The 19908-nt window shown below is 41.3% G+C and overlaps 1 protein-coding gene across 4 annotated transcripts in view; it reads left to right on the top strand.

Moving 5' to 3' along the window:
- Positions 1 to 19040, top strand: part of MAEA (macrophage erythroblast attacher, E3 ubiquitin ligase) — a 49186-nt gene extending 30146 nt beyond the window's left edge. For 3 of the 4 annotated variants that reach the window (XM_054293230.1, XM_054293227.1, XM_054293229.1), the window contains 6 exons: positions 5489 to 5611; positions 8533 to 8609; positions 14518 to 14626; positions 17434 to 17567; positions 18250 to 18445; positions 18838 to 19040. In XM_054293230.1, coding sequence (XP_054149205.1) covers positions 5489 to 5611; positions 8533 to 8609; positions 14518 to 14626; positions 17434 to 17567; positions 18250 to 18445; positions 18838 to 18933 — 735 coding nt within the window. In that variant the 3' untranslated portion in view covers positions 18934 to 19040. Of the gene's footprint in view, positions 1 to 5488; positions 5612 to 6460; positions 6569 to 8532; positions 8610 to 14517; positions 14627 to 17433; positions 17568 to 18249; positions 18446 to 18837 lie in introns of all 4 variants that reach the window. The other variant, XM_054293231.1, reaches the window with a different exon arrangement.
- Positions 19041 to 19908: the final 868 nt, after the last annotated feature.

The following is a 19908-nucleotide window of genomic DNA, read 5'->3' as shown; positions in this document are numbered from 1 at the left end:
CTTGTGACTGCAGATCTCATAAAGTAAAAGTACTTCAGCTCATGTGCATAGTGAAGACCACTGGAGAGGAATGACTTGACCTGATTGCTCCAAATTTTAAAATGTTACATAAAACTCCTCATGTGAACACTACATGAATTTCTGTAGTTATTTTACTACTGCAGAAAAGATGGTTTTGTTCTTTTTAAGTAATTTCACATACGATCTCATGCAAAGTTGCTATTTTTGTTGCATCTGGTGCTGAAAATTCTGAGCAGCTTTCCTGGTGAATTTAGAGCCACACATGTAGAGCTCTGTTTTTTTTCCAGCTCGCTGCTGAATTCTCTTAATTGTGCACAGTCTAAAGTTACAGCCTTTGTTTGGCTTTAAATTCAGTTTAAAATCACATTTTTATATATATTTGCCAGTTTGGTTCACAACTTTAGAATAGATGTAGCTGTGTTTAATTTTAAATTCATATGAAGCTTATATATCTGCCAGTTAAACCAAATTACCTTTATACATACCTTCTCATTACTTCACAGCTATTGTTCCTCACAATATTTTTGTGAATCACTTTTTCCTTTCTGTGACACAACCACATAAATTCATAAAGTCTTGGGCCCATTTTATTTGTTCTCCTAGTTTTGTTGTTTCAGACTAGTGTTCATTTTTGCTGCAGTCTTTATCTCCAGTGAGGACAGGCCCTGCTGAGGAGTGAGCCGAGCCCCTGAGAGCTCAGCCTCTCAGAGCTCAGCCCCTCAGAGCCCAGCCCCTCAGAGCCCAGCCCCTCAGAGCCGAGCCCCTCAGAGCCCAGCCCCTGAGAGCTCAGCCCCTGAGAGCTCAGCCCCTCAGAGCTCAGCCCATCCCTGCTCAGCCCCTCAGAGCTCAGCCCCTGAGAGCCGAGCCCCTGAGAGCTCAGCCCCTGAGAGCTCAGCCCCTCAGAGCCGAGCCCCTGAGAGCTCAGCCCCTGAGAGCCGAGCCCCTCAGAGCCCAGCCCCTCAGAGCTCAGCCCCTCAGAGCCCAGCCCCTCAGAGCCGAGCCCCTGAGAGCTCAGCCCCTGAGAGCTCAGCCCCTGAGAGCCGAGCCCCTGAGAGCTCAGCCCCTCAGAGCCCAGCCCCTCAGAGCTCAGCCCCTCAGAGCCCAGCCCCTCAGAGCCGAGCCCCTGAGAGCTCAGCCCCTGAGAGCTCAGCCCCTCAGAGCCGAGCCCCTGAGAGCTCAGCCCCTCAGAGCCGAGCCCCTCAGAGCCCAGCCCCTCAGAGCTCAGCCCCTCAGAGCCCAGCCCCTCAGAGCTCAGCCCATCCCTGCTCAGCCCCTCAGAGCTCAGCCCCTCAGAGCCCAGCCCCTGAGAGCCCAGCCCCTCAGAGCTCAGCCCCTCAGAGCTCAGCCCCTCAGAGCCCAGCCCCTGAGAGCTCAGCCCCTGAGAGCTCAGCCCCTGAGAGCCGAGCCCCTGAGAGCTCAGCCCCTCAGAGCTCAGCCCCTGAGAGCCGAGCCCCTGAGAGCCGAGCCCCTGAGAGCTCAGCCCCTCAGAGCTCAGCCCCTCAGAGCTCAGCCCCTCAGAGCTCAGCCCATCCCTGCTCAGCCCCTCAGAGCCGAGCCCCTGAGAGCTCAGCCCCTCAGAGCCGAGCCCCTGAGAGCTCAGCCCCTCAGAGCCGAGCCCCTCAGAGCCCAGCCCCTCAGAGCTCAGCCCCTCAGAGCTCAGCCCCTCAGAGCCGAGCCCCTCGGAGCCCAGCCCCTCAGAGCCGAGCCCCTCAGAGCCGAGCCCCTCGGAGCCGAGCCCCTCAGAGCCCAGCCCCTCAGAGCTCAGCCCCTCGGAGCCGAGCCCCTCAGAGCTCAGCCCCTCAGAGCCGAGCCCCTCAGAGCCGAGCCCCTGAGAGCTCAGCCCCTCAGAGCTCAGCCCATCCCTGCTCAGCCCCTCAGAGCTCAGCCCCTCAGAGCCCAGCCCCTGAGAGCTCAGCCCCTCAGAGCTCAGCCCATCCCTGCTCAGCCCCTCAGAGCTCAGCCCCTCAGAGCTCAGCCCCTCAGAGCTGAGCCCATCCCTCCTCAGGCTCAGCAGAGTCCAGAAGCTGTTCAGAGGAGGGGATGTGCATAAACATGCTTGGGATGTTCTCACTGAGAACCCATCTGAGCAAATGGGATCCAGCTTTTATGTTGGCCAGGAGTATGTATCTAGTAATCATCATCATAAAGGCATCCTCATTCCTCACAGGATTTTATACCTAATAATTGGAGTTCTGTGCAGAATCATGGGGTTGGTAACCTCCCTCCCTGGAGGCACTTGCAGCTTAAAAAGAAGCAGTGATATTTTAAAAGCTATATATATGTAAATCAGGCAGAGCACAGGGTGATGGATAGCTGTATTCTTGTTTAAATAAGTATCTCTGCTTTCACTGAAGTGACTTTAGCCTTCATGTGCAGTTTTCTCTAATAAAATGTCTTTCTCTGGAGTTTTCACTGTTGTAATGGAATTAAATAGTTCTTTTATGATAAAGTTCCCCCAGTGTTGAGATAGTTACCCTCCTAAAACCTGGTTAGTGACTGTTGTATAGAAGGGAAAGTTAGTTCATTTAGTGCAATACCATTTTTTAAAGCAGAAATTATGAAATCCATGTGGCACTCCCTGGTTTGTACTGTGCTCCCCCCCGAGTGTCTGGGTAATTGTTACCAATACTTAATGGGGTGTATTCTCCTCCTTGAGACATTTGAGGCTATTTTTCAGTCCAGCTGTAAAATTAAATGAAAGTTTCATGTAAATCAGTCTTCCTGCCCAACCTCAGGTATTGTGTATTTGTAATCAAGTGATTTAGGCAAAGTTCTGACGAGGCACAGAGGCTGGAAATCTGTGCTAAGAGTTGTGGTTTGATCCAGCACTGAAATCATCAGTGTAGGGTAGGGTTCTCCTTATTCTGCAGCACGGGCAGGAAAGTATTGCAGCCCCCATTTCGGTGTGAAAGCTGAAAGTGTGAAATGAAGGGAGATGTTTCTGTTGTAAAGAGGGTAATTAAAGAGTTTAGAATTCCTCTTTAGTTTATATACAAGTCAGAAAACATTTGCAATGGTGCTGCATACTGTGTCATTTCAAAGGGGAGTGTGTGGCAACAGATTTCTTGCTTCTGCTTTTCCTGCACCTGCAAAGTCAAGTGGCAGTATTTCTCTAAAACTGTGTATTTACATTTACTTAATTTTATATGTAAATGATATAAGAGAGGCACTTTGTAGCAGCCTGTGAAATCTTAATCGTGTTTTGGGAGCTGAGAAAGACCATGTTTCTGTATGGTCTGCAGCCTGTGCATCTTGGAATTGCAGAATACTTTCAGAAGGCTGTTCAGGACTGGAGTTCTAACAGGGATTTGTTTTGACTGGAACATGAGACACTCGTTCCAAATGCTGAACTGGTTCCTGCCCATCCAAGAGGAGGCAGACGAGTTGTACTCCTGACTGGGCTGTGTAGCAGAGCTGTGCCAGTTTTGATAAATCCTCTGATTCTCCTTTCTTCTGTTTCCTTAGTCCTGGCTGAGGAGGAAGCACCAAGAGCAGGCACTACCAGGAAAGATAGGAAAGTATGGTTGGATTAAAAAACAAACCTTTCTGGCATGTGGGGTTTTGAAAGGTTTATTGCCTAATTGTATCTTAGTATTTTTCTAGTAATCAGTCTGCATGATTAAGATTGCTAACTGCTCATAATCAAATGCAAAAGCTATTCCTGTCTCTACAAAAGGATTTCTTAATGCCCTTTTCTATTGTTTCTTAACTTTCTATCAAGTGAACAGAAGAAAATCCTATTTATTGGTGAATTTAAATGTAATTGTTGGTTCTGAAAGAAACTCTTTTAATTTAAAATGTTCTCCTCTGTTTTCTGGATACATAATGTCTATTTAATAGAGAAGGCTGCCAAGCTTTGACTTCTTTTGGCAGCCACGAATCTAATTAGCATTTCTGTTACATAGAACCTGATTCATTGTAAATTTTCAAATGCAATGTAGAAATTCTCTTTATTTAAGAATTTTGTCTGTCTCAGCAGCAATTGCAGTCTTTTTGCTCATAGTAGAGGGCTGCTATACCAACACCTGATTGATAAATACAGATAGCTGGGATTCTCTCACCAGCTCGTGGGCTTATAACAAATGCTGCCCTTATGCTTCTTTATTTTCTTTTGTAATGAAGCTTAAACTATAAAAAGCTAACAAATGAGATTAAACCAGTGATTTGTTTCTACTTAGCACATCCAGCCCTTTTTTGATGTAGAAACAAATGCTTTTGTTTTAATTTGGTGTAAAAGCAAATGCTGTTCACTAAGAGAGCACATAGCTCAAAGAAGCAAAGAAGAGGAGATGCATGGAGATGTTACTGTTTGTAACTTCAGTGGAATTGTCTTCCCACTCAGCAGCTGGATGGAAGGCAAACAGGATAATTAATATGACTGCATTATGTGTTAAGCTACTTACACAGAGGAGTTAATGGGCAAGAGGTTTTTATATGGTCACCTTATCCTGCACAGGGCAGTAATGCACTTTCCTTCCACTTGAGCATATCATCAGGGAAACTTCAGCCCAGCAAAATGATTATTCTCATGCTCTTGTAGGAATACTCTGAAAATAATGTTGTGGAACAGGCTGGCATTCTTTCAGTTCATTTGCCAACACATTGATAAAATGGATTTTTGGTTTTTAACCCTAAGGGTATGGGAAGAGTCCACTGAAGTCCAGTCTCAGTGTTGTCCTGTAAACTTGTAGCTGTCTGGATTCTGAGCTCAGTCTGACTTACCTGGGTTTGATACCAGTAGAGCTGCAGGAGGCCCTTTATTCTTTTGATGGTAAATGGTTTTGTTGGTCATACAACCTATAAAATAAATGTTAATGTTTTGGTTTTAAAATTCAAGTAATGAAAGATTTAGTAAAAGCTGCAAGTTCTGCTGCACTTTAGAAATACGTGTAGTTTGTTTAAATTTCTGTAAATAACCATTCTGCTAACCCTAATATGATTTAGTTCACTTCCCAGTAGTATTAGACTTCCTGTATTTATAAGGAAAAGCTGGCCAATGGAATGCCAGATGTGAATGTGATGTATAGCTGATGCTAGTTCTGGTTTTTCTCTTTTTTCTCTTGCAAGGTAGAACTTCTAAGATTAGGTGTATTCAGCTATTCTGACAGATTGAAATGCCATCTATTTCTGAGAGTGGTTCTGTTCACTTGAGCTATGGTAATATTTGTGATGTTAAGCATGTCAATTATATAAAAGTCTGCAAGACTCTAGGGTTAATCTTCGTGGGTTTTTTTTGTTTTGTTCTATTCTGTTATGTAACTAGACTCAGAGAACTGTTGTCATTATCAGAACATTCCAGTCCATGGAAATATCCTGTAATGTCTTTTTTGCAAAGTACAGTTCTAAAATCCAGAAGTCTTGAGAACAAAGTCTTTTGTGTCTCTGTATTCCAGCTTAGTTGAAAAATTGTTGTGTGAAGTATGAGTACAATTTAACAACACCTTCCTTCCTTTTTTGTCTTTTGAAGGATTTGGTAAATATTGAGATGTTTTTGACTGCTAAAGAAGTGGAAGAGTCATTGGAAAGACAAGAGACTATGACTTGTTTGGCTTGGTGTCATGACAACAAATCCAGACTCAGAAAAATGAAGGTATGAAAATGTAACATGTTCACATTTTGCTTCATCTGTTGTCTAAACTACTTGGATGCTGGATGTGGTCAGTATGTTTTAAATTACAGGTCTTGTATAAAAGTAAGGGCAGTAAGTATAAAAATGTTCATAAGAGGCATAGGCAGTTGGAGCTAAACAGTCCCACAAATGTCAGACCTGGAAGTGAGTGATAGGTCATCTTCTGGATTCAGTGTTGTCTCAACAAATTATGTTCAAATAAAATAAAATACTCAGTTGGGTTTAGTGTAATCTGAAAACAAAGGGAGAAACATGTAGTGTCTTAATGCACGTAGACTTAAATTAATAACTCTGTGCATCCTGCTGAGACTTTAACTCTTAAAAATGTATCGTAAGAGTGAAATTAGGTGAAATTCATTCATAATCTCTTCTCTCAGGTTTAAAATTTCTGAGAGAAATTTGATGCAGATTTTAGTCTTAGTAATTTTTAACTCTTGAATGTAAGAAGACAGAACTTGAGAGTAAAGAATTCACTTGCTGTGAGAAGATACAAAAACAAAAGCTGGAATCTAATCAAGCAATAAACACAAAAGTCTTCCCCAAGCCATCGAGTACCATGAGCTGAACATGCTGTGTACTTGTTGCCATGCAGTCCACTTAAATTTCCTTGTCTCTTTAAATTATGCATTTCAAAACATGCTGGAATCTTTTATAGGGCTTGCAGAAATCTGTTTTTAACTGATATTGACCAAAATCCCTGCCTCCCTTTAAGAAGTTTTTATCTTATTTTTTAAACTAAGTGCTTTCTTTGACCAGAAATGTTTGAGTGCCCTTAACAATAAGCAAGGAGTGACATCCTCTGTCACTCAGGGGCACCAAACTGAGCCAAAGATGGGATGCAAAAGTCAGTGGGGCAGTGATTACTCTAGAGAAAATTATGGTCTTGTTATGGAAACCATTAAAGAAAAACCAGAATTGGTATGTAAACCACATTGCATAATTATACTGCTAAAAAAAATCCCCCTTGTGTAATCCTAAAATGTTAAGAACAAGAAATGTAATACAAGAAATATAATCTGAAGGTCTTGCTTTTTCATCACCAATTTTGAACAAGCAGTAAATAAGGAAGACTCTTCCCCATCCTCTCTTTGAAAAACAAAGTGCAACAAAAATCTATTTCTGCAAGCCTTATGCTTTTCTAATTTTCTTTTTTTTTTCTTCTTTTTTAATCAAACAAAAACCAAAGCTAAGGCTGTGAGAGATCAGAGTTGGAAGAGAAATTACTATGCTTCTTTTTGAAACACAAACATTTCTGCTGCTTCTAGTTGCTTAGCTACTCATCACTGTAATGTTCTAAAGTCCCAGCCACCACTAGCTGAATGCAAGCCTTATCTAAAATCTGAACTCTTTGGTGCCTGGGAAAGCAGTCATGTCATCTTTACAGATGTGAGCTCTCTGAAATCCTGTGCAGAGCTGCTGTGGGACTGTCTGCAGGTACACAGAGCTGGAATATGCATCATCTGATGGTCTGGGACTCTGCTTCCACTTACACCTGTCTGCAGAACCCTGGGGCCATTGGCTTGCACCTCCCTTGAAAATTCATTTGTTTGACATGTGGTTTTGCTATGGAAACGTCCTAGCAAAAGAGGAAGCCCTGGGATTTGGTATCATTAACAGTTAAAAAGCTTGATCAGGTTTTTAGTAGAAACAAGCTTATTTAAAATTCTAGATGAGGACTTGTGTAGATTTGGTTAACAAAGATAGTCCTATTGAAAATCTCAAGAGGAGAAATTTTTATTTTCTGCTAAATCTGGACTTGAATACAGAAAAATGCATATTTGGAAAATAATTTTTTCTGTTCCCTAAAGAAGTTAGTTTTAACATATGAAAGAATGCATCATTTTTATGTTCAAATGGCTTATGTTTTAAATCTTAAATAAATAGTTGTTGCAATGTGTGCATTAGTCACCCAAGGCAGCTAACAGATAGAAATTTGGAGTAGCTCAAATTCTTACTGAAGATACTGAGGAATTTTGATGTGTCTGTGCTGATGGACAATAAACAAAAGGCAACTATTCATTAAAAACATGGTTGAAGAAAAAACACTCAGCAAGTGGAGTAGAGGAACACAGGGAATCGAGTTCTATACATGATTCAGAGCACTTTGGGGTTTCATTATTTTCATAAGGTAATAAAACAGTTGACTGTGTCCCTATAAAGAAGCATAGTGATTTGTTCTTTTATGGGGAGAGATCTTTTTAATTCCACATATTCACAGTTTTTTTATAGATTTTGTGAACTGGTTATGGAATTTGATTTAAAGGGACACTCTCAACTTCATTAGGCTTCAAATTTTACCTTTTTCCATAAACAGGTAAATGCCACTTGGTTTTCTTGTTTGAGATTGTTTCCAGCATGGCTTTTAGATGTTTGACAAGAGGAGGGATAGAAGCTTGAAGAAAGGGAGGGAGGGAATTGCAGCAACTTTAACAAAAACCAGCACAAAATTTATATTGTGGTTTTTCAAAAGACATTCAAAGGCTTGATTCTTCCTTGCAGTCTTCTGGGTAGGCCTGTCTAAATTAGCACATAGGCCCAAACTCCTGCTGACTCTACTGCTTTAAATTGTGAGAAAGTCCAAGGAAACCACCTATTGCTCTCATTTGTGTCTCAGGTAACAAGGCTTCCAGTCATTAGGAGAAAGTTCATCCCTGCTGAAGTTGTGCAGGAGGCAAGAGGAGGAGGAATTTGTTTGCTTTTATGGAATTCTGTGCTGATCTTGTGTGTAGAGTCAGCATTTGAACATTTTTGCATGAATGCCTAAAAGCAAGCAAAGCAGGTCGCATGTTGTTAACAATTTCTCTTTTGTTGTGCACACAAGTCGTTACCAGAGTGCGGTGCAGCCCTGGCACCATCTAAAGCTGTCTTGTGTTTCATCCCAGAGCTGTCTGGAGTTCAGCCTCAGGATTCAGGAGTTCATTGAACTCATCCGACAGAACAAGAGACTGGATGCTGTGAGGTATGACATTAGGATGCTTTCCAAACAGTGTTCCTAACAAGATGGTGTTATGCTTCATCAGAAACATGTGATTGTTGCTGCAACGCCCAGAAGCCCTGTAAAGCCTTGGAGGGTCTCCCCTGCTATTGTCATCAGTCTTTGGATTTAAGCTGGGCTTGGACTTTGTTTAAAGGCCAAGTGTCATTCCACAGATGCACCTTCTTAAAGAATTGATGTTGTCCCTGAAACTCTGTCTTCTTATTCTTCAAAATCAAGGTTTAGAAAATAACTCTGCTTTAAAAATCAAATGGATTTTCTGGTGGCATATAGTGTAATATATAAATATATATTCACCCTTAACTAATTTTCAAGAGGTACAGCTGGCTTCTCATGGCAATTAATTACAGTTTAATTACCGGAAATACTAAAAGGTTAATGAAACCTTCATCTAAAGCTTTAACATTTCAATTTTGACTGATTCTGCTCTGCTATCTTCATTAAACATTTTGTTCTCCAAGTTACCTGCAAGGCCATGTTCACCCCTGTATTGATGCCTAATTTAGAGTTCTGTATGGTCGTGGGTGGGAGAGGGATGAGCTGTGTTAGGCTTTCCTCACTCCATTCTTCTGGCTCCAAATGAGGAAACCAACTCAATATCCATTTTTACCTGCTCTGAAGTAGTTCAGTGGGACTACAGAGAGAAAGCAACAATGCCCAGTGGGGTTGTGAATCAGAGGCAGAAGTGCAGTCACACCTCAGCACTGCCTGACTTAACCACAAGAGAGTTTTCTGACAATGCTTTCAGTACCAGCACATGAAGCAATTTATACATCCAAGTTAATGGTCCTGATTGAAGGTGGAATAATGTTCCAGGATAGCACAGGAAACTAGTCTTGCTGAAATAAGTAGAATTTTGATACTGGGACAAAGAAATGCATTGATAATTTGATAAGCAATGACCTTGCCAGCACCAAAGAATGGTGCAGGTGGCAGAGCTACTGGAGCTTACATGTGCACAAGGGAGGGAGAACTCCCAGGTTCTGTTATGTAAGAATATTTAAACCTAAAAAGAGGTGAGAAGTTCATGGCCCAACTTGAAGCTTTGCTGATAAATCCTGATAAGAACACTGTTGTCACATAATATTTCTGTGTTAAGGAAGTTGCAAGTTCTGCTGCCTTTAAACCCAAACTAGGTACTTGAGAAACTGAAACTTGTATTTGTGGCAGAGCTGATTTTTTGGTCAGAGCAGCACAGAGGGACAGAAAACTACCATAATGTATTCACAGACTGAAAACATTCTAGCATATTCCCAAATCTGGATGGAGAAGCTCTCCTGCAGGGCAAAGTTTTAGGGTTATTTTCAGGTTTTATTTCTAATTTCATTCAGATGCATGGCTTGCTTTGAGCTAATATCATTCCTACTTTGCCCTACTTGCACTTAAATCATCTTTACTCTGGTCCCAGCCAATGCAAATGTGCAATCTGGTGAATTCCAGCTAATTTTAATGTTAATAATTAAAACCAAACATAATTAAAAACAAAACCTACAAGCTAGCATTTAGATGTGTGCACTTACCCTTTGATAGAATTATCAAATCCTTAGGAATTGTCAAGTACTGAAGGAAAGGATGAAAGAGACTCAGCTCCATTATCTGTCTTCTGAAGCCCATGGTGCTCTTTATACCAAATGAATACTGTGCCTTTAGCTTTATTCTCAGTTTGTTTCTTTGCCAAGTGTGCAGTCGTGCATCTTAACAGTGAGTAGTCCGTGCTCTAAAAACTATTTTCTTTGAGCTACAGCTTCCTTATGTAGCTTGGAAAGCAGGGGGCAGGCACAGAGCTGGAATAAGGAAATAGTCTGAGAACTGGGACAAAGCAGATAAGGTCCTTCTGTATTTTATTGTCACTGGATATTTGTTTCCCTCTCATCCCTTTTCCACATCAGAAGTAGTAAAACTTGCAAGCTGCCAACCCTGAAGAGGCCACAGCATGCTTTGTGTGGAATAACCTGTCTGGGGTTTACAACTTAAAGCTCCTGTCTGTATGGCAAACAAGGCATCCATCCTGAGTGCTGTTGGGGTGAAGTGTGTGTATTCCATGTACCTGCTGAAATCCAGGCCTGACATACATTTTACACTTGGCAGTTACAGACTGCTACTCATGGCAGGGCTGCTTTAACTTCATAACCAATTGTAAAAGGAAAAGGAGCTGTGGAAGTCTTTCTGTATCTTAATTGACTCCTTTCTAGAGGATGAGTTTTGATTGTTTTGTACATTCAGACTGCAGCATCTCAATGCTTCCTTGCAATAATGTGGCTTAAAAACTGTAAGTTTTTACCATTGCATTCTACTTGTTTGAAAGTAAATAAGTAATGAATAAGGGAGTACCTTTGGGGAGGTGTGGCATAAATCTCATTGCTTCTAGCAAACCCTTGCAACTTGTGGTTTTATTAGCTTGCTTCTGTTAAGTGCCTGCAGCAGGAGTCTTTCAGTACTGTGTCTGTGGTGCAATAAATAGGTCAGGCATCCATTGGAAAGCAGAGAAAGAGGCTGTTTACCAGGGAGTTTCCTGGAGGAGTGGAACTGGGGGAACTGACATTTTGTAGAAACGCAGCTGGTGTTTAAATAAGTTTGAAAGCTTTTGCTGCCTGCTGAGAACCTCTGAAGTGACATTGCTTTTACATTAAAATGGATGTGAACTTTAAAATTATACATCTTATTTAATAAGTGTAGCTTTTAGAATGAGTACAAACAGACTTTACTCTAAGGTGCCTTATCAGAGTAGCCTTGAAAGTGCAAGTTTCAAGAATGTAAAAAACTGTTCTTGACTACAAAGAGTAAATCTCTTAACCTTAAATATAACACAGTTTTTTGCCTAGTATCATTAGCCTTTGACTCTCAGTCTCTAGAGCTTTTTTGTCAAATTTGTACCTACTAAAGTAACAATGAATGACTGATGACACCAATTTCACACTTTCAGAGCTCTCACTAATTTCATTCTGGGAAATCTGACAGCATTTTGATATTTTGCTCTTATGCAATGCCAGAGATACACAAAGTTCTCAGCTAAAAGCTTAACAAAACATCATGTGCACTTCTTGTTCTGGGAATACAAAGGACAAAAAGGAGTAAATAATAGCTGATGGTGGCCAAAGTTTGGGAAAAATGGCTACAGTCTATCATTTTAGTCAAATTCCCTCCTACAAGGATGAATGAACACTTTATTTTTTTAGTGGGGTGCAGTTGAACAGGGCTATAAATGTACTTTTGAGCTATTTGAGTATAAATTCTGCTGGTTGTCATAAGGGTCCCAGATAAAGGCATTCAGGCATTGCCCAGAACACTGAGTAGAAACAAGTCCTGTCTTGGCAACACCTTATATTTGTGTTCAGTTATTGCTACTGCCCAGTAAATATGTTCAGTTTTATCTTCAGGCATTGTAGACATCTAAGCTGGGCATTGCAAATGTGGATCCTTTTGTAACAATTTAGTGAACTGTAGGTCTTCAAGTCTTTGTAAATATTTGCCACGTACAATATATCAGCTGTACCTGTGTGGGCTGGAGGGGCACACAAAAGATGATGAACTTTGTCCTTGCAGAGTTTACAGGATCATTCTGGGATTTGAAAAACAAAATTTTCTACCTATTACTTAGATCTGTCACAGGAATTTAGTGACTTCAGGGATGGTCTGTTGTCAGGATTTAAAAATTATTTTCCTGAAAAATTCAGCCCCCTGCCTCAGCTATAGAGACTCATATGTGCTAATGGTGGTAAAAACATGGCAATTAGGCATTGTAATGTTCACACAGACCTCAGGAGCAAGCCAGCACTTGCACAGAGATGGAATTAGCTGAATGACAAGGAAAGGGGCGAATAATGGCATGAGGGCAAATAAGGTGTAATTCCACTGTTGTGTATGCCCAGGTAACTTACAGTGTTGTGTCTTGCTTCCCAATCTAAAAAAGAACTGAGTGCTATGAATTAATGAACGTGCTCACCTTTGAAAGATGCCTTGCTCCATTTGAATTCCTCACTGGAGGGAGTTCAGCCACAGCATGCAGACCTTGTGGGAAACTTCCTTGTTGTTGCTTTAAAGAACACAGGAGAGAGGGAAAGTCAGGAGATAAAGACTGACACAAGGTCACTCTGGAACCCAGCTCACTGTGGCTGAGCCCAGCCAGGCCCCACGTCCCAGTGTGCTCAGTGCTTGGCACAGGGTACAGGGCTGATGGTAGGGAGGAGAGCCTCAGCCCTACCAGGCTGTGCAAGCTCAAGCGTCACTTCTGTTCCACCATCACAGCAACAACTGCACTCTGAGCAGTTCTTGTGAGAAGATTTTCCCCCTTTTTCTCTCCTGCATGCACAGATAATCTCAGCTGGTAGATCTGAATTTTTTTGTTTGCCTAACCTGTGTTTGCAAAAGCTCTCAATTTCATCTGCAGCTCTCCACAGTGGCTTTAGCTTTCCTCCAGTGTGTCAGGCTGTCTCTTCTGCAGGCCAGGGGGTTTGTGCTTCTGCCCTCATAACAGTAATCACCTGGGGAACAATGTTTACATTCCTGAATTGCTCACCCAGCATAGGAAATTGGGTGGAAACATTCTGTCCTACATAACTTCCATTGCTTCCTGGCTTGGGTGGGAGAGGAAGTGGGAGTACTGAAACACTGCTGAAGTGACTGTTCTCATGGTATTGATGACCTCAGTCTACTTGTCAAATTCAGAATTGGAAAAAAAAAAACAAAAACTTGCCTAGGTTTTCTTATTCAAGCCATGAAATGGGGATTTTGAAAATACTGTCTATTCCTAACAGTAATTTAGGAATTAATAGAAGACTCTTCAAAAGTTAAAAAAGAGCAAATTCTTAGTGGAGGACTTGAGAGATGACTTGGTATCTTTCCTGCAGAAGTCACAGCACAGGGAAAATTCTCCTACACTTATGCAATGCCAGAAATTCAGTGTGAGGCTGGTTCCATACCCAGCCTGCTGTGCTACATCTGTGCACCCCTGAAAACAGGAGCTTTTAGCAGAAATGCTGAACTAATCACCAGTTCAAAGGCTGAAGGGTCTTCCTGCACACTTACACTCCATCTTGAGAATTCCTGATCTTGTGAACACTAGACTGGGGAAACTTTCATATAGGCTTTTAAAGTAGTTGAATATCCTCAATCTGGTAATAATTTTGTGGTTTCTTACTATTTCCTGAAAAATATTAAAGTTTGTATTTTTTATTTAAATATGCTTCTGGTAATTCTGTCACTTATTTCAAATATCCAAGCTTTCAGCCATGTGTCTATCCCTTACAATCTGTATGTGTTAAAGTACAAAAATTTATACTGAGGTTCTAATTAATTTTTTATTTGCCTGGCTAAAAAAGGTGCTCTTAACAAGGGGTTTTCTATTACATTGCCCTACAATTTCTTGTAGTCTGCACAGAAAGTGATACTGTCTTCAGGCCTATACCCCTGCCCCCAAAGAATCATTTATTCAAAATAAACATTGCAGTTATTTGAACACTCTTGATGTGTAGTGGGTTTGGAACAGCTGATTTTCAGCCTGCCTTTATCTCACTTGTGAGTGTGTGCCAGAGGAGTGTCGTACACTGAGCCTGCATGAGCAGAGGCATTCTTCTAATAATCATGGTTAATAATCATTCTTCTAATAATCAGGGTTGTTTTAGTTCTAGGTGAGGCAAGACTTGACACTACAGTAAAAAGATTCTGGTTTCTAAGAAATCAGTGTAAAAATAGTAATTATTAGTCATTCTTGCATTCCCATTTGCAGGATGTGTTTTTGCCAAGTCCTTTAAATGTACATAGAGCACTCTTGGAGTTCATATATATGTAGGTTTTCTCTGAAGTCTTCCACAATTAAGTGGATGTACTTGATTTGGAGCCAAGGCTGTCTAATGAAGTGTCAATTCTGTTTCAGACATGCAAGAAAGCACTTCAGTCAGGCTGAGGGGAGCCAGCTGGATGAGGTTCGGCAGGTGATGGGAATGTTGGCCTTTCCTTCAGACACCCATATCTCTCCCTACAAGGTAACATTCAATTCTGTGCTGCGGCACAATATTAAAACAGATGTTCTTTGCACAGGAAAATACATTGATAATATCAAGTTAAAGGGTTTTTTTAAATTTTACTTCCTAAATTCCACCTTTGTAGAGTTCTTAATTTTAGTAACCAGTCCTTGTACATTAATCCAGAAAGTATTTGTGTTGTTTCTGTTGGATTGTAACAGTAACATGGATTCACACTGAGCTAGGCTTACCATGAACCCAGCATTAGAGATCTGTGGGCTGGAAGCACAATAATTAAATGTACAGCAAGAGCAGAAGATGTGCAAGTACAAAGGGAAAAAAAAGAGAGAGTCTTGTTCAACATACAAACCTGTGGCTTTCATACACCAGCAGCAGTTCTCAATTCTGCTCCTCACATTACTGTTGTTGCAGTGGTTGGGATGAAGAAATGAAGGATGATTTGAATGATGTGAAAGCAGTATTTTTGTTCCTTAAAATAAGTTTTCATTTATTTGGATTATGCAAATGGATGTAGATATTAGTGGTAATATCTACATCTAAATTTAAACAAGCACAAAATTCACAGATAGCTGTTTCTACAGACAGTTCTGTGGTCATGTGCTAATTCACTTCTTTTTAACTTGCTTTGGAGGCAGAAGGTAGAGAAGAGCTGAATTGTCAAAGCAAGACAAGATTTCCATGAAATGCCAAGCCAGTACTGGCAGTGCCAGTATAAACACATTTTCTAAACATGATGATGAAATCGTGGTTTAACTAAACAACCACACAAAAAAACCCTGAAACGAGCAACCCACAGAATCAATTTGAATTTCTTTGCTCATCCCAGAGTCCTGGAAGGATCCTGGTATTTTACATGCTGGATTTGATCTAAGTCATGAATAAAAATGATAGATGTGTTAGAAGACTGGGTGTAAGATAGAATTTATCAATATTTTAGCAGTTAGAAAGAAACAGGTAGGAAGTAAGAATCCTGTGTTTTATTCTAAGGGCTGGTTTGGATGGAGTGTTTCAGTGAGGGAGAACAAGGAGAAATAGCTGGGATTGTTCCACATACAACCCCAGTTGAGTGAGAGCAAATTCCCAATGCTTATGGGTATGACTTAAAGCATTCTAGTTTATGGCAGTTAAGTTTTGAGTTCTCTAATAATTACCTAGTTCAGCACAATTACAGCACATGGTTGTTTGGAGTTACCTTTAGTATCTTGACTGTGAGTTCTGTGCATAAATGGCTTCCTAAAATGCCTCTTAGGTAAATTCTCTTTAAATCTGTGACAAAGTTTGTGAGATCATATCTCTAACCACGTGATTTTTATTAATCCAAGGAAAGAAGCATCCTCTATAACCAATGAATAGAACTTTCTCTGGCTTTTCCTCTGTCAGGACTTTAAGGAAAACAGTCCCTGCTGTGGCAGAACAAGCTGTTTTCTTTGATGTCTGTTGAACAGTCTTATGTCACTTTGCCTCCCACTAGCCCGGATTTCTTGGAGCCCAATCCAGCCTGGTCTCCAACAGCAGAATCATTGAACTGTGAAGGTTGGGAAAGGTCTCTGAGATCATCCAGACCAACCATCACCCCAGAGCCGTGTTCTCATCTTGGTTTTCCCCAGGCTAAGCAGCCCCAGCTCCCTTGTGCTCAACCCTTGCCCAGCTCTGTGCCCTCCTCTGAGCCACTGCAGCCCCTCAGTGTCCTTGTGAGGGGCCCAGAGCTGAACACGGGACTGAGGTGTGGCCTCAGCAGTGCCGAGTTCTGCAGATGGCACATCCACAGCCTCTGGCACCCTGCTCCAGTGTCTCACCACCCTGACAGCAAAACCTTGCTAATGCCCAGTCTGACCCTGCTTGCTTTCTGTTTGAAGCCATTCCCTTGTCCTGTCACTCAATGGCAGGGAGTGACTCCTGTCACAAGTCCCTCTCCAGACCTTGTGTGGCACCTAGGGTGCTGTAAGGTGTCCCCAGATTGGTTCTCCTGCTTCCCTCAGTGTAGCATGCAGAGTTGGCAATATGAGCAGTGTAGTATTTATATGATAAATATGATATAAAGGTAAATAGACATTGTCCCTCCTCCTGACCCAAGGGCAGGTTATGGATACAAAGGGTAAGAAGGGAAGGATTGGGTGTCTCCCTGCATAGAGGACACTCAGTATATTTCCAAAGGATCTTCCCTTCTTCCATGACTCTTCAACAGCACTGCTTTTAAACTCAGTGTATCCTTGACCTGTGGGTTTAGTTCTTACTTCCATGGAAAGAAAAATCCTGACTTTTAGGTAACACACAGCATTAAAGAATTTTGTCTCTAAATGAGTAGCTTCTGCAAGCTTTCTCTAACCTGGGGTTGTGGCAGCTTCTTCAAATTGAAATCTTTTTACAGAATTCTGTAAATATTATGTACTGTAATTGACTGTCAGCAGAATTAGCCTGCCTTAAGTTAAAAACCACTTCTGACTTTTTGATGTTAATGGTTCAGAGGCTGCAGAAGAAACATTCCACAGTGCTCATGTTGTTTCCTCTGTAGCCCAGCATTGTGGGAAACTAAATGGAAGAAGTAACCTCTTTACCAGGATTTACATATCTTGATTAGAACATTTGGTAGGTGATGGAGATTGAATATTGCTGCAGCTATTTGAAATAACACTTGTGTTAATAAAGTAGTGCTAAAAGGTACTTTTTAAACACTGTATATTGGGGTGTCACTTCTGGTTTGTGATGGGTTTGCACAAGTGAGTTTTGCACAGTTTGTCACTCCCAGGCTTTTGCTCCCTGGGACAATCAGATTGAAAGCAACTTATAGTTGTGTTGTTTTTTACCAGGATCTCTTGGACCCTGCTCGATGGAGAATGCTGATCCAACAGTTTAGATATGATAACTACAGACTACATCAGCTGGGAAACAATTCTGTTTTTACTATAACACTCCAGGCAGGCCTTTCAGCTATAAAAACACCGTATCCTTTAAAGCAGATATTACTGGGAGTGAAAAAAAGCCATGTGGGGGTTTATTTTGGTTTATGGAGGCTTTTCAGAGAGCTCAAGTAAGAAATGTGGTACTTCAATATTTGTGCTCATGAGTTGTTCAAATGGGGTATAAATTGGTCACTATTAAATTAAGGGGAGATTATAATTAAGAGCATTATGGTTTAAAAAAAAAGGCATGCCCAAACAAAAATTTTAAGGTAAAATGTAACATTGTGTCTGGTTTGGCTGTCTTTTCATGTCTGAAATTAGTGAATACGCCTGCAAGGGTTTCTGAGCTGGGTCAAAATTACTGGTTTTTAAGCACTTAAACACAAATTGACCTGCAAGGTTTTCCATGAATATTCAAAAATAGCTGCATCTTTTGAAATTTCCTTGGGTTTGTTGGGCTGGAGAAGGGCTGGTGCTGCTGGAGTGCTGCACCTCAGAAGCTTTAGCTGTGCCAGACGTGAGTTTTGCTCACTCTTGTTCCTTGGAACAGAGCAAACCCTTGATTCTTTTGTGTGGACATGAAACTGGAATTAATGTTCTGTGCATTCTGCCCCCTGGGCTCTGCTGGCACAGCTGAGGATATTTCACATTTCAGGTTCCCATCCCGTGGGGACCTCATTGTGGTTTCATGGTGGTGACTGTTCCCTAACTTGCTGCTACCAGGCAGTGTTACAAAGAGGATGGCAGCTCCAAAAACCCCGACTGCCCCGTGTGTAGCAAATCCCTGAACAAGCTGGCCCAGCCCCTGCCCATGGCACACTGTGCCAACTCGCGCCTGGTGTGCAAGATCTCGGGGGACGTGATGAACGAGAACAACCCTCCCATGATGCTGCCCAACGGATATGTCTATGGCTACAACGTAAGTGCTGCAGCCTGGCTGCTGAGGGCTGAAACAGCAGCTCTTGGAATCATCTAGAGCAGAATAACGGCTTAGAAACTCAGCAGCTGCAGGAATACTTCTTGCAGGAATGTTTTTTTAAGGACTGTATATTTAGCTGCTTAAATTGGTCTTAATGAAGATATGTTAATGGTCACATGCCTAACTATGTGAATTTATAACACCAGATCAAATGGCATTGGAAATCTGTCCCTCCAGAGAGCAATAATGTAGAATAAGTAACTTCTGGGGGCAAAGATGTTTTGACCTCAGACCACAACATTTTTTAAAATTAAAAGTTCATTTCCTAAACAGTTCAATAGTGCTTTGAATTACCGTTGTGAATATTATCTTTTGCTTTCCCTCTTTTTCAGTCTCTGCTTTCTATCCGTCAAGATGACAAAGTAATTTGCCCAAGAACCAAAGAAGTCTTCAACTTCTCACAAGCTGAGAAGGTGTACATCATGTAGGTGTGTGACCACGGGATGATGCCGCTGGCATTTTGACACAGAGTATCTTGGCATGCCCTGCAAAGGGGGGGGCCTTAATGTGTGGCAAAGAAGCAAAAGCTGCCACCCTGGGAGCAGACCTGGCGTGGCATTATTGTTTCTTGCGACCAAAGATCAATGAGCAACAATAAACACTCTTGAAAGGAAAAAAAAAAAAAAAAAAGAAGAGAGGAATTATGACTTAAGTTTGTACTTGAATAAAATACACAAAAACAAATTTTGATTGTTAAGGTTTTGTAACATAAGGTCAAAAATTGGACTCTTCTCAAAGAAAAGTACTTTCATCTTCTAAAGGATAGCTTTCTTTAAAGATGGACATTTGCACTGGGGGAAAACTTAGAACAGATTTGAAATGAAATCCATTTTTCTTCCCTCTTTTTCACAATTGTCCAAGACCCTTTTGTTATCAAAGATCTCAGTACTACCACCGTGTTCTCCTTTAAGCTCCTCTTTGCCTTCTTTATGATCCTCTGGTGAAGTGATCCTGAGCGTCAGTGATGTAACTTATTTCCATGGGAAGGTATTTTGGGTGTCTTGGACACCAGGTGGCTTCTCTGGAGGATCAGATAGGGACTGCTTTCAAGGAGTGTGAAGTCTTTTTCCAAACCCAAATATTTTAAGGAGGTTGCATAAGTATCAAGAAGAACTGAGAACATTTCAGGCAAAATCCAATGCTTGTTTGAATGTTCTTTTTCCAGTCTACCATAGTGTTAAAGTCCTTCTAAAGTTATTAGTTATGTGCATAGGGTTCAATATGAAATCATTAGTGCTACTGCCTTATTTCTTGCTTTGAGAATGTACTCACATGACAATGAGCTGGTATTCTTAAGTGTTGGGCGAAGTTTCTGAAGATGCCTTGCAGGATGATTACATAATTTTAGGGTCTAAATAGTATTCATTACTGAAACTAATAGTTCAATTTTAACAACTGCAGAA

This window comes from Melozone crissalis, unplaced genomic scaffold (genome assembly GCF_028551555.1).
Source record: "Melozone crissalis strain CALT ecotype California unplaced genomic scaffold, PUWL_Pcris_2 ptg000132l_1, whole genome shotgun sequence".
NCBI lineage: Eukaryota > Metazoa > Chordata > Aves > Passeriformes > Passerellidae > Melozone > Melozone crissalis.
The sequence above is the reverse complement of the archived record's forward strand: the minus strand, read 5'-3'. Positions and strand labels throughout refer to the sequence as shown.